Source organism: Chiloscyllium punctatum, chromosome 16 (genome assembly GCF_047496795.1).
Source record: "Chiloscyllium punctatum isolate Juve2018m chromosome 16, sChiPun1.3, whole genome shotgun sequence".
In the NCBI taxonomy this organism is placed as follows: Eukaryota; Metazoa; Chordata; class Chondrichthyes; order Orectolobiformes; family Hemiscylliidae; genus Chiloscyllium; species Chiloscyllium punctatum.
In genome coordinates, this window is record NC_092754.1 from 31,261,199 (window position 1) to 31,273,481 (window position 12,283).

The 12,283-nt window shown below is 45.8% G+C and overlaps 1 protein-coding gene across 5 annotated transcripts in view; it reads right to left on the reverse strand.

Moving 5' to 3' along the window:
- Window positions 1-4,648: 4,648 nt before the first annotated feature.
- The window catches only part of LOC140487128 (rho guanine nucleotide exchange factor 10-like protein), a 205,014-nt gene continuing 197,379 nt past the window's right edge, over window positions 4,649-12,283 (reverse strand). For all 5 annotated transcript variants that reach the window (XM_072586666.1, XM_072586667.1, XM_072586668.1 and 2 more), the window contains 2 exons: window positions 6,753-6,875; window positions 4,649-6,072 (listed from right to left, as the gene is read on the reverse strand). In XM_072586666.1, coding sequence (XP_072442767.1) covers window positions 5,549-6,072; window positions 6,753-6,875 — 647 coding nt within the window. In that variant the 3' untranslated portion in view covers window positions 4,649-5,548. The remainder of the gene's footprint in view (window positions 6,073-6,752; window positions 6,876-12,283) is intronic.

Genomic DNA, 12,283 nt, shown 5'->3' on the forward strand with positions numbered 1-12,283 from the left:
TGGTACAATTGCAACATTTAAGAGGCATTTGGATGGGTATATGGATGGGTATATGGATAGGAAGAGTTTGGAGGGATATGGGCCGGGTGCTCTCAGGTGGGACTAGATTGGATTGGGATATCTGGTTGGCATGGATGGGTTGGACCCAAAAGTCTGTTTCCATGCTGTACATCTCTGTGACTCTATGACATGCTTCAGGGGATACATGTTTTATTCTTACTCCCATTTCTTATATCATTATATTCACAGAACAGGTTACAAAATGGAACTGGTGATTCTACTCAGTTTATTCTTGGTCACTACTTAACTTCTTGGAAGCATCTTCGAGAGCATAAATTGCTTGCAAAGTCATGGACTCATCAGTCTTTTGTACTGTTTCCAAGACTGGCTCTCACAGAATACACTGCACAGTGTCATGAGGCTTGAGAAAAAGCTAGTAATTAACACTAAACTAAGCCAAAGACACCAGCCAATGCACTGAATAATTCACACACGTCATACGGATTTAAAAAGTCAGGTTCACTCTGAACAAAAAGCAGCAGTTTGTTTATCCACTTAAGCAGCTGGGGTCACAAAGCATTGTTGTTCAAACGGGCCAAGACATCGCTGAAATTGTTGGATTGACCACACTGCATTTTTTCTATGAATTCACTTTTTATTGCACATTGGGCTCTTATGTTGGAAGGCAAATAACAAAGATATGCCATAGTTCGCTCTCAGCAGTTATTGATGGATAATGGTGAAAGACTATGCCCTGCAAAGCAGTGACAAACACTTCTGTAACCCTGCAGCTCATACAATACAGTATTATATGTCCCAGAAATTTCATACTAATGAGTGTAACGATCAACAGCTAAGGTATATGTGTAGGCCCACTGAACAACTCAATCACTTTCAACTTGACCTCAGTAGTGTCATCGGTATGCAAGAGAACAAAGGACGTGGTCACATATCAATCACCACTGTTGGTTGGGAACTTATACATTTAATGATACAGCTCTAGCGCAGGTAGGACTTGAACCTGGACCTCACGGCCCCAGAGATGGGGACACTAACCACTGAGCCACAAGACCCTTGTTGGATCTTGGAGATATTTTTGAAATCAGAGGCCTTATCAATGTCCTCGACAACCTCAGCATGATGTCCCAATTCTTAATCTCAATGGTCTGAGCAATGAAGGCAAGCATGCAAAACATTTTCTTACCCACCCTGTCTACATGCCTTGCAAATTTCAAAGTACTTCGCACCTGAACCCCTAGGTGTCTCTGTTCTACAACATTACCCAGGGCCGTACTACTAATTTTTTTTTGTTTTTTTCAAAATTCAATATCTCACATTTATCAAAATTAAAATCCATCTGCCACTCCTCAGCCCATTGACCAATTGATCAAGACCTTTTCGTAATATTAGATTATCTTCTTCACTGTCCACTATACCACCAATTTTGGTGTCATCTACAAATTTACTAACCATGCCTCCTAAGTTCTCATCCAAATCGTTTATACGAAGGTGGACCCAGTACTGACCCCTGTGGAACACTGCTGGTCACAGGCCTCCAATCTGAAAAACACCCTGCACCACCAACCTCTGTCTCTGACTATCAAGCCAATTTTGTATCCAATTGGCAAGCTGTCCCCGAATCCCATCCGATCTAACTCTACTAGTTACCCTACCTTGCAGAACCTTATCAAAGGCTTTAATGTCAGATGCTGAGATGCACAGCATAGAAACAGACCCTTCGGTCCAACTTGTCCATGGCGACCAGATATCCTAACCTAATATAGTCCCATTTGCCAGCACCTGGCCCATATCCCTCTAAACCTTCCTATTCATACACCCATCAAGATGCCTTTTAAATGTTGTAATTGTACCAGCTTCCACTACTTCCTCTGGCAGCTCTCTGCATGAAAAGGTTTCCCCCATAGGGTCCCTTTCAAATCTTTCCCCTCTCACCAGAAACCTATGCCCTCTAGTTCTGGACTCCTCCACCCAAGGGAAAAGACCTTGACTATAACCCTATCCATGCCCCTCGTGACCTTATAAACATTTATAAGGTCACCCCTCAGCCTCTGACCCTTCATGGAAAACAGCCCCAGCCTATCCAATCCTCTTGCTATGCAGTAAACAACGTCTACTACTCTGCCCTCAAATCTTTTTGGTTACTTCCTCAAAATTTGGAATTCGATGTTGACTAATAATAAAAAGATAAATCTTCCCAGCCACCAATTAGACTAATTCCATTGTTAGAATAAACACGAGAGACCATCAGGGTTCAGATTCTAAGTGGCAGATGATCTTAAAGTTTAATTTCCAATGATAGATCATAGCAGTCCCAGGGATTGCCCGTCGTGCAGCGATGTGAATGAGTTTTACTAGTTTTTGGAATTGTTATCCATGGCTAAATTATGGTGTCAGAGACAATCGCCTATGACCCTTACTCGGTTGCTTGAAGGATAGAAGAGGATATGTGATGGTGTTTGATTTACAGAATAATGAAATATCACCCTTGAATATAAGATTGTAACGTCCAGTACTCAAGAATGGCTTCCTGTTTTGGGGATCTTGAACCCTGAGTAAGTATCAAATGCTGTTGTTCTCAAAGAGTCACTATTTACATAATTTGGCAAGTCTGTAATTTGCAAAGAGCTAGCACAAAGAATAGGCAAATTGACAGTCTCCTTAGGCTGTAGCTCTCTGCAGTTACATGAACTGAAAACCAGACTAAGAATTCCCAAATTATAGCATTAATTATCAGCAACATTCTTCCTCTACTCCCCTTCTTGGAGATCTTAACTATTCCCAACAAGGACAGGTATTTAACACCACAAATACTAGCATTCCCTATTCAAATTCTGGTTCAAAGAGAGTATACAGATGTATCTGCTATTGTAAAAGTGTAGGAGTCTGTATAGAATTACCCTGATATACACAAAATCCACTCGTAAGGGGGAAAGCAAAGACATAAATTTTCTTCTTTTTCTTTTCAAAACAAAGAGGAATTCTTGATTTCTGACCCAGTATTTCATTCTTAAAACAGCTGCATTTTCTTGTCAGTTGAGAAACTTTGGTTTTCAGACATTACACGTGAAGAGGGTGAATATTTGGCAGTACTCATTGTTGGGAACTTGTAATTTTATACCCAGTAAATATTGTAGTATTCTGAAAGTCTCAATAGAACTAGCCATTTGGATACAGAACTGGCTCAAAGGTAGAAGAAAGAGGGTGGTGGTGGAGGGTTGTTTTTCAGACCGGAGGCCTGTGACCTGTGGAGTGCCACAAGGATCTGTGCTGGGCCCTCTACTTTTTGTCATTTACATAAATGATTTGGATGCAAGCATAAGAGGTACAGTTAGTAGGTTTGCAGATGACACCAAAATTGGAGGTGTAGTGGACAGAGAAGAGGGTTACCTCAGATTACAACAGAATCTGGACCAGATGGGCCAATGGGCTGAGAAATGGCAGATGGAGTTTAATTCAGATAAATGCGAGGTGCTGCATTTTGGAAAAGCAAATCTTAGCAGGACTTATACACTTAATGGTAAGGTCCCAGGGAGTGCTGCTGAACAAAGAGACCTTGGAGCGCAGGTTCATAGCTCCTTGAAAGAGGAGTCGCAGGTAGATAGGATAGTGAAGGTGGCATTTGCTATGCTTTCCTTTATTGGTCAGAGCATTGAGTACAGGAGTTGGGAGGTCATGTCGCAGCTGTACAGGACTTTGGTTAGGCCACTGTTGGAATATTGCATGCAATTCTGGTATCCTTCCTATCGGAAAGATGTTGTGAAACTTGAAAGGGTTCAGAAAAGATTTACAAGGATGTTGCCAGGGTTGGAGGATTTGAGCTATAAAGGAGGCGCTGAACAGGCTGGGGCTGTTTTCCCTGGAGCGTCGGAGGCTGAAGGGTGACCTTATGGAGGTTTATAAAATTATGAGGGGCATGGATAGGATAAATAGGCAAAGTCTTTTCCGTAGGGTCGGGGAGTCCAGAACTAGAGGGCATAGGTTTAGGGTGAGAGGGGAAGATATAAAAGAGACCTAAGGGGCAACATTTTTATGCAGAGGGTGGTACGTGTATGAATGAGCTGCCAGAGGATGTGGTGGAGGCTGGTACAATTGCAACATTTAAGAGGCATTTGGATGGGTATATGAATAGGAAGGGTTTGGAGGGATATGGGCCGAGCGCTGGGAGGTGGGACTAGATTGGGTTGGGATATCTGGTCGGCATGGACGGGTTGGACTGAAGGATCTGTTTCCATACTGTACATCTCTATGAGTCTATGAGAATGAGAGCAAAAGGGAAGTTTCAGCTGTTTTTATGCTTCCCAAAACCAGTAATGGAACAGCACTGCAGGAGACTTGAAAAAGTTGTCCAACCTCTCAAACAGGTTGGTGAACGCCCTGGTGAGACCATCAGAAATGGTATGCAACCTCACCAAAACTAATACAAAAGTCGCAATGAGAACTTGCTGGTACTTAAATGGTAGACTATTTATCACAAACAGACAGCATTTTAAGATGAATTAGAGTATTCTATAACCTGAAGATTTGTATGTGTCTAAGCAAGACCAGGATCATTAGCACCAGTTTTCAAACTATAGAACTATTACACAAATTAAATACACACACAAATGACTGAAACAGAATTGCTGAGTTATCAAGCTTACAAGTTGCAGCCACCGAAGAACTTTATTTTCACAAAAACCCATTGCTCCAAATTACTTTTGCGTAAGGCTGATAGAGCTGATCATGTCCTTCCACGTATTTCATTTGTAAGCCAAGCAGGCAGAATGTAATAGTGGTGTGGGAAGAATTACTTCAGAATCCCCAGGCTGAGAGGAGAGTGGGATGGGACACAACTGTCCTCCAGTGATTCCTGCTGGAAAGTGCACATGTATTGATCCCAGAGAAGGTTCAGCCTTAGTGCCCTCCAAAGTCCAATAGCCTAAAGACATTCAACGCCCAGGTTCCTGTACAAAGATTGGCCGCTTGGGCACAGTGTCAAAGGGCTGCCAGCGCCCATGGAGTCATTTCCCAGTCTTCTGGGGTGGGAAAGAGTGGAAACATGCGAGAAGAGTGAAGATGAGGAGGAGATAAAGTGACTTAGGAATGACTTCAACATTCCTTTAATATCCCAAAGCAGCAAACATAGGGCTGGCACCTTTAGTGATTTAGGGGGAAGAAACAGAAGAATTAGGAAAAGGGCAAGGGAGTGAGAAAAGACAAACCCGATGGCACAACGTACCCTTTCCCTGTTTCTGTGCGATGCACCATTCACCCAACACCTGGAAATACAGGGCAGGAAGAGTTAAAGAGCTAGGAGCCCTCCTTAAAAGGGAGCTCCAACAAGTGAATGGGGTCAGCAATAATGGTAGAGAATGCTTTGAAATCTTCATGCTAACCAAGGAAGGGGTGCACAACCTCTTGCTAATTGAGCATGTAACCCTGTTTATGAAGTGGAATCTTCTCAAACTGCAGGTAATTGAACATGGTGCAATCTGCTAACAGAGTGTATCTCCAGTAGACATTTCACAAATGCATATCTGCCAGAACTCTACAAAGACAGCGGAATCTGCCAAATCAGCAACGTGTTTTCATTCCTGTTGTGAACAGTCGGCTTGAAGTCCCTGCTAAAGTTCTGGTAGCCCCTGCCTCCAGAGGCAATGGCAACTGAGCTGACTTTCTCTTTTCTGACAACTTCTCGGGCTGAAGACCTGCTTCGAACCCACACGTCCGGGTCATCGACTATCTCATAGATGGAACCGTCCTCAACACTGTGCTCCAGTGAGTTCTCATTGGCCTGAGCCTCACCGCTGTGTGCTGACAGTAACTGACCGGGCAGGTGGGAGGTGGAGCGCAGATTGTAACACAGCGAGATCCCTTGCTTCTTATCCATGTGGTTGTGCTGATCCTGAAGGGATTCCTGGGATGAGGAATCCTCTTTGCTGTTCAGTTCCTGATATTGAGGCATTTCCTCAGTCGACTCACTCTTCAGTAAGTCCAAGTCCAGAGAGCCAGTGGTAGGGATCAGAAACTCCACAGGACCACAATGTGCATTCAGTGAGATCATTCCCTTTCCTGCACAGGAGACAGAAACAGAACTGAATAGTAACTGGGAACACTATTAATAGTAAATACAATGCAGAATCTGACCAATCCAGCGTCTCCCAGAGTCACCACCTTTACCCAGACCAATCAAGCAAAGGGTGGTTCTTGAAGGAGGGATGTCAGTTTTGGTCTTGATACAAAGACAGGGACATCTTTATTAAAAACACCACCAACAGGCTAGGGTCTAATGTGGAGTCATGCTACTCTTAATATAAGTCAAAATATACTATGGATTAATGACAGAATAAAGCCCCCTACACAGTGCCTTAACAAGCACTTTCAGACATGCACAATACCGATTAAAGGACAGTTTACCTTCATTCACATTGCTCAACAAGTTAGCTGCTAACTTAAAACTGCACCCTCAGTTGTACATACAAGACATCTCCAAGTCCTTTTAACTTGTCTACATCTCAGTACCAGTTAGTTGCTAAGCCATGGTAAACTATACGCCATGCTGAATTTAAATGTACGTATTATTTTGCACATCTTCATTCAAACTGGTACTATCTCACAATGTATTTACCTCTATCTATATGGAGCTTGATTAATATGTCAACCAATATCTGTTCTTTTCTTGCAACAAAACTACAAAAAATGCAACAAAGAGCAACATAGAGAGCTACAATGAGCGATATCAAAGTTTTTACCTGTTACTTTTGGAATTCCCTCCAGTTTTGGTACTGGCAAAGCGATCAAGATTCCTTGATTGGTCCCAACCCAAAGCATCCCTTGGCAAACAAGCAAACACGTCACCAAAATGTTCTTTTGGCCTGAATAAAGGAGGAGGAAGTAATACAATATTATCATCTAAATGTCCAGATTATCCTAAAGCAAAAAAAATTCTCGTCACAATCATTTGCTTCATGTTCAAAAAGGCCAGAGAACATCTAGATATTCTCTCCACCCTCTAATTACAAAGAGCGCTCGAGCTTAGGAATAAAGTAGCAACTAGATAACTGTTTAATCAGGACCATCAGCTTGACTTTGCATAACCAGCTTAAATGGAGCAGCTCTGGCCAGTTAAACAAATCTCCGTTCCTTGATAGGTCTTTTCCATTACCACTGGCAACTCCATTCAGCAGCCACTAACCAGATATTAAAAACCAACACAGAGTTGATGAAAAGTGCAGAGCAAAGTGCAAGATTTACAGAACATCCCAAAGTCTTGGTTTTGCTTACATTTAGGGGATTGGTCAAACTCAGATGGCAGGATGGTTTGTGACGAGGAGTGATGTCATCAGGGGGTTCAATTCTTGTACGAGCTGAGGCTATTACAAAGGATTCCTCTTCTCAACCTCTCCCTCACCTGAGACATGGTGACCCTCAGGTTAAACCACCAGTCATCTCTCTCTCTCAAATGAGAGACAAACCCTCTGGTCTGCTAAAACCATGGCCACTTTTTAAATCCAGAAATTGGGATTTCTTTCACTTTGGAAAACCCTCAGGATTTGTATTTCCCTGACAAAAGTGGTACGGGTAGAAGACCCTTTATCCGAACATCCAAGAACCGAAAAACTCAGAAATCCGAAGATTGCGAACTTTTTTTCTCATGAACAAGGTTGTTTGGTGAGCAAACAGTTAACCCACTCGGTGTGTGTCACTCAGATGAGACTGGGGGGGGGGGGGGCATGGCCAAGAACGTTCTTACTTTGAAGTCTGCTCCTCCAGTAAGATTTTTAAAAATTTCACCATTAAACTGTCACTTATCCTGAAAACTGAAAAATTCCAAATTCCAAAAACAGCTGGTCCCGAGCATTTCGGATAAAGGATCGTCTACCTGTAACATTTTACTTTTCCAGTACTACAGGTGTCTGCTTATCCCAGTCTTCATGACTGCTGTAGCCTACAGATGAATTATTTATCTATGCTTGTGTTTTGTTTTACAGTAAGGCTTTTGAAGGCTGTTTAGTCTCCCAACAGTATGCTGCTCAAATCCAGCCTTTAATGCAAGAACAGCTCATTTAAAGTTATGCTTTCAAAAAAAAACAACCTGTCTATGTGATGACATTCCTCCAGGACTTGAGCCCAGACCTTCTGGCCCAGAGATAGGGACACTACCACTGCACCACAAGCGTGTCCATGCACAAAAGCAAACGTTGCTGGACTCCAAAAGTAAAACGCTGGAGAAACTCAGCAGGTCTGGCAGCATCAGTGGAGCGAAAAACAGAGTTATGTTCAGACTCCAAAGACTGATTGGCTTGAATAAGCAGTTTTCCAACAATGCTTCAGTCAATAGCTGTGATAAAATGATTGGAACAGGTTGAAATGGGCTATTTTGTTGGGTCCATGCTGTTACTAGTATTTGCTTTCTGCACATCCATTTGCTGATTCACTGGTGATATGGACACAATATATAGATGAAATGCTAATATAATGGGCGAATCATCGTGTAGCAGCCCATTCATATTGGGATCACGATTATAACGTTTCAGTAAAGAATGCACAGCAGTCTCAAAATGGTCTGCCCTTTATGGTAAGAAGACAGACTTGATTGGAAGAGCTGTACAGCAAATATTACCATCACTTTCTGTTATTATTTCAGGTTTCTGACATCTGAGTATTTTGCTGTCTAACAGTGTTGAGTTCAGACGAGGCAATGTGGTGAATGGACTTGAACAGTACATGCTTAGCCCTGGTTGACTAAGTTTACACAAGACAACCAGGAAGAGCCGAACATTTCTGAAACAAGTTTCTTTCCTAAATCATTTATAAACTAGACACATGCAGCACGAAAGAAAAACTGCAGTTAAATTATATCGTGTTGGAATTTTCTTCACACTCCACTTCAGGGATTCACCAGTATCAGGGACACCAAGATCACCCTATTCTCACCCCATTCCCCATTGTCCCCATCCACAATTCCCCCAGCATCTTGTCAATGGGGTTTAGCAAATAATTGTGAGAATTACTTAAATCCTAAACCACTGGATCAGTCCTTCTGATTTGAATATTAATTTGACATAGTACAGCAGGAGTAATTTAAAGCATTCTCACACAAAGATAAAATTTAATGACAATGGGACAGGAAGGAGAGCATTGGGGACACTAAAATTAAATGTTGCTTAACGGCAAAAGCTCAGGCGACCAGACTATAATTTTTTTCAGTTTTGTGTCGCAATTAGTGTGACAGAACTGGGTAAGTTCACTCCTATTCTCTGATACAAACCTTCATCCAGGCACAGTGACTCAGTTGTTAGCACTGCTGCCTCACAGTGCCAGGGACCCAGGTTTGATTCCACACTTGGGCGATTGTCGGTGTGGAGTTTGCACTTTTATCCACCCACCTCCATAACCAGCGCTCCTCAAGCATTCCAGAAGATTCCCCTGGCCTCGGAAATGCCATTAGCTACGCGGCTGATGCAGCTACCACCTCCACGCTGAGTGATGATGTCACTTCCGCCCCCATCATGGCCGCTCCCACAGCCACTTCCAGCCCTCACATCATCGCTGATGCCACATGCTCAGTGACTTCCGCCACCCCTACTGCCATGATCACCACCACTTCTGCCCCCACCAGCGCCACTCACCTGCATTCTGCTGACACGCCCCCCACAGACCCCACTGTCACTATCCCCACCCCCCAGAACCCCAAGGGGAACACTACCCCTGCTCATGCCTCCACCCCCATTCCCCCCACCATCACACCCACTCCAGGTACTGGCTCCGACCCCACTCCCAGTTCCACACCCATACCAGATCCCAGCTCCCGGCCCTGCCGAGTTTTCACCATCCCCCCAGACCTCCCCCTCACTGAGGACAAACGATCAGTCCTCAGCAAAGGACTCACCTTCATCCCCCTCCGTCCACGCATCAATGAATTTAATACACGCCGTGACATCGAACACTTCTTCCGTCGCCTCCGTCTCCGAGCTTACTTTCACAATCAGGACTCCCGCCCACCTTCCGAGGACCCCTTCGCCCACCTCCAACACACTGCATCCACCTGGACACCCCGCGCTGGCCTATTACCTGCCCTCGACCTCTTCATTTCCAACTGCCGCCGGGACATTAACCGCCTCAACCTGTCGACCCCCCTCCCCCACTCCAACCTCTCACCCTTACAACGCGCAGCCCTCCAATCCCAACCTCACCATTAAGCCAGCGGATAAAGGGGGCGCAGTGGTAGTCTGGCACACTGACCTCTACACCGCTGAAGCCAAACGCCAACTCGAGGACACCTCTTCCTACTGCCCCCTCGACCATGACCCCACCCCCCCATCACCAAACCATCATCTCCCAGACCATACAGAACCTCATCACCTCAGGAGATCTCCCACCCACAGCTTCCAACCTCATAGTCCGGGAACCCCGCACTGCCCGGGTTCTACCTCCTTCCCAAGATCCACAAGCCTGACCACCCTGGCCGACCCATTGTCTCAGCATGCTCCTGCCCCACTGAACTCATCTCGTCCTACCTCGACACTGTCCTATCCCCCCTAGTCCAGAAACTCCCCACATACGTTCGAGACACCACCCACGCCCTCCACCTCCTCCAAGACTTCCGTTTCCCTGGCCCCCAACGCCTCATCTTCACCATGGATATCCAATCCCTCTACACCTCCATCCGCCATGACCAGGCCCTCCAAGCCCTCCGTTATTTCCTCTCCAGACGTCCCCAACAGTACCCTTCCACCGACACTCTCATTCGTTTGGCCGAACTGGTCCTCACCCTTAACAATTTCTCCTTTGAATCCTCCCACTTCCTCCAGACCAAAGGTGTAGCCATGGGCACATGTATGGGCCCCAGCTATGCCTGTCTCTTTGTTGGTTATGTAGAAGTTGATCTTCCGTAATTACACCGGCACCACTCCCCACCTCTTCCTCCGCTACATTGATGACTGCATTGGCGCCACCTCGTGCTCCTGCGAGGAGGTTGAGCAATTCATCAACTTCACCAACACATTCCACCCTGACCTTAAATTTACCTGGACCATCTCTGACACCTCCCTCCCCTTCCTGGACCTCTCCATCTCCGTTAGTGATGACCGACTTGACACTGACATTTTTTACAAACCCACCGACTCCCATAGCTACCTGGATTACACCTCTTCCCACCCTATGTCTTGCAAAAATGCCATCCCGTATTCCCAATTTCTCCGCCTCCGCCGTATCTGCTCCCAGGAGGACCGGTTCCACCATAGAACACACCAGATGGCCTCCTTCTTTAGAGACCACAATTTCCCTTCCCATGTGGTTAAAGATGCCCTCCAACGCATCTCGTCCACATCCCGCACCTACGCCCTCAGACCCCACCCCTCCAACCGTAACAAGGACAGAACGCCCCTGGTGCTCACCTTCCACCCTACAAACCTTCGCATAAACCAAATCATCCACCGACATTTCCGCCACCGCCAAAAAGACCCCACCACCAGGGATATATTTCCCTCCCCACCCCTTTCCGCTTTCCGCAAAGACCGTTCCTCTGTGACTACCTGGTCAGGTCCACGCCCCCTCTATGACCCACCCTCCCATTTTGGCACTTTCCCCTGCCACCGCAGGAACTGTACAACCTGTGCCCACACCTCCTCCCTCACCTCCAACCAAGGCCCTAAAGGAGCCTTCCACATCCAAAGTTTTACCAGCACATCCACTAATATCATTTATTGTATCCGTTGCTCCCGATGTGGTCTCCTGTACATTGGGGAGACTGGGCGCCTCCTAGCAGTGCGCTTTAGGGAACATCTCCGAGACACCCGCACCAATCAACCAAACCGCCCCGTGGCCCAACATTTCAACTCCCCCTCCCACTCTGCCGAGGACATGGAGGTCCTGGGCCTCCTTCACCGCTGCTCCCTCACCACCAGACGCCTGGAGGAAGAACGCCTCATCTTCCGCCTCGGAACACTTCAACCCCAGGGCATCAACGTGGACTTCAACAGTTTCCTCATTTCCCCTTCCCCCACCTCACCCTAGTTTCAAACTTCCAGCTCAGCACTGTCCCCTTCACTTGTCCGACCTGCCTATCTCCTTTTCCAAATATCCACTCCACCCTCCCCTCCCTGACCTATCACCTTCATCCCCTCCCCCACTCACCCATTGTACTCTATGCTACTCTCGCCCTACCCCCACCCTCCTCTAGCTTATCTCTCCATGCTTCAGGCTCACTGCCTTTATTCCTTATGAAGGGCTTTTGCCCGAAACGTCGATTTCGCTGCTCACTGGATGCTGCCTGAACTGC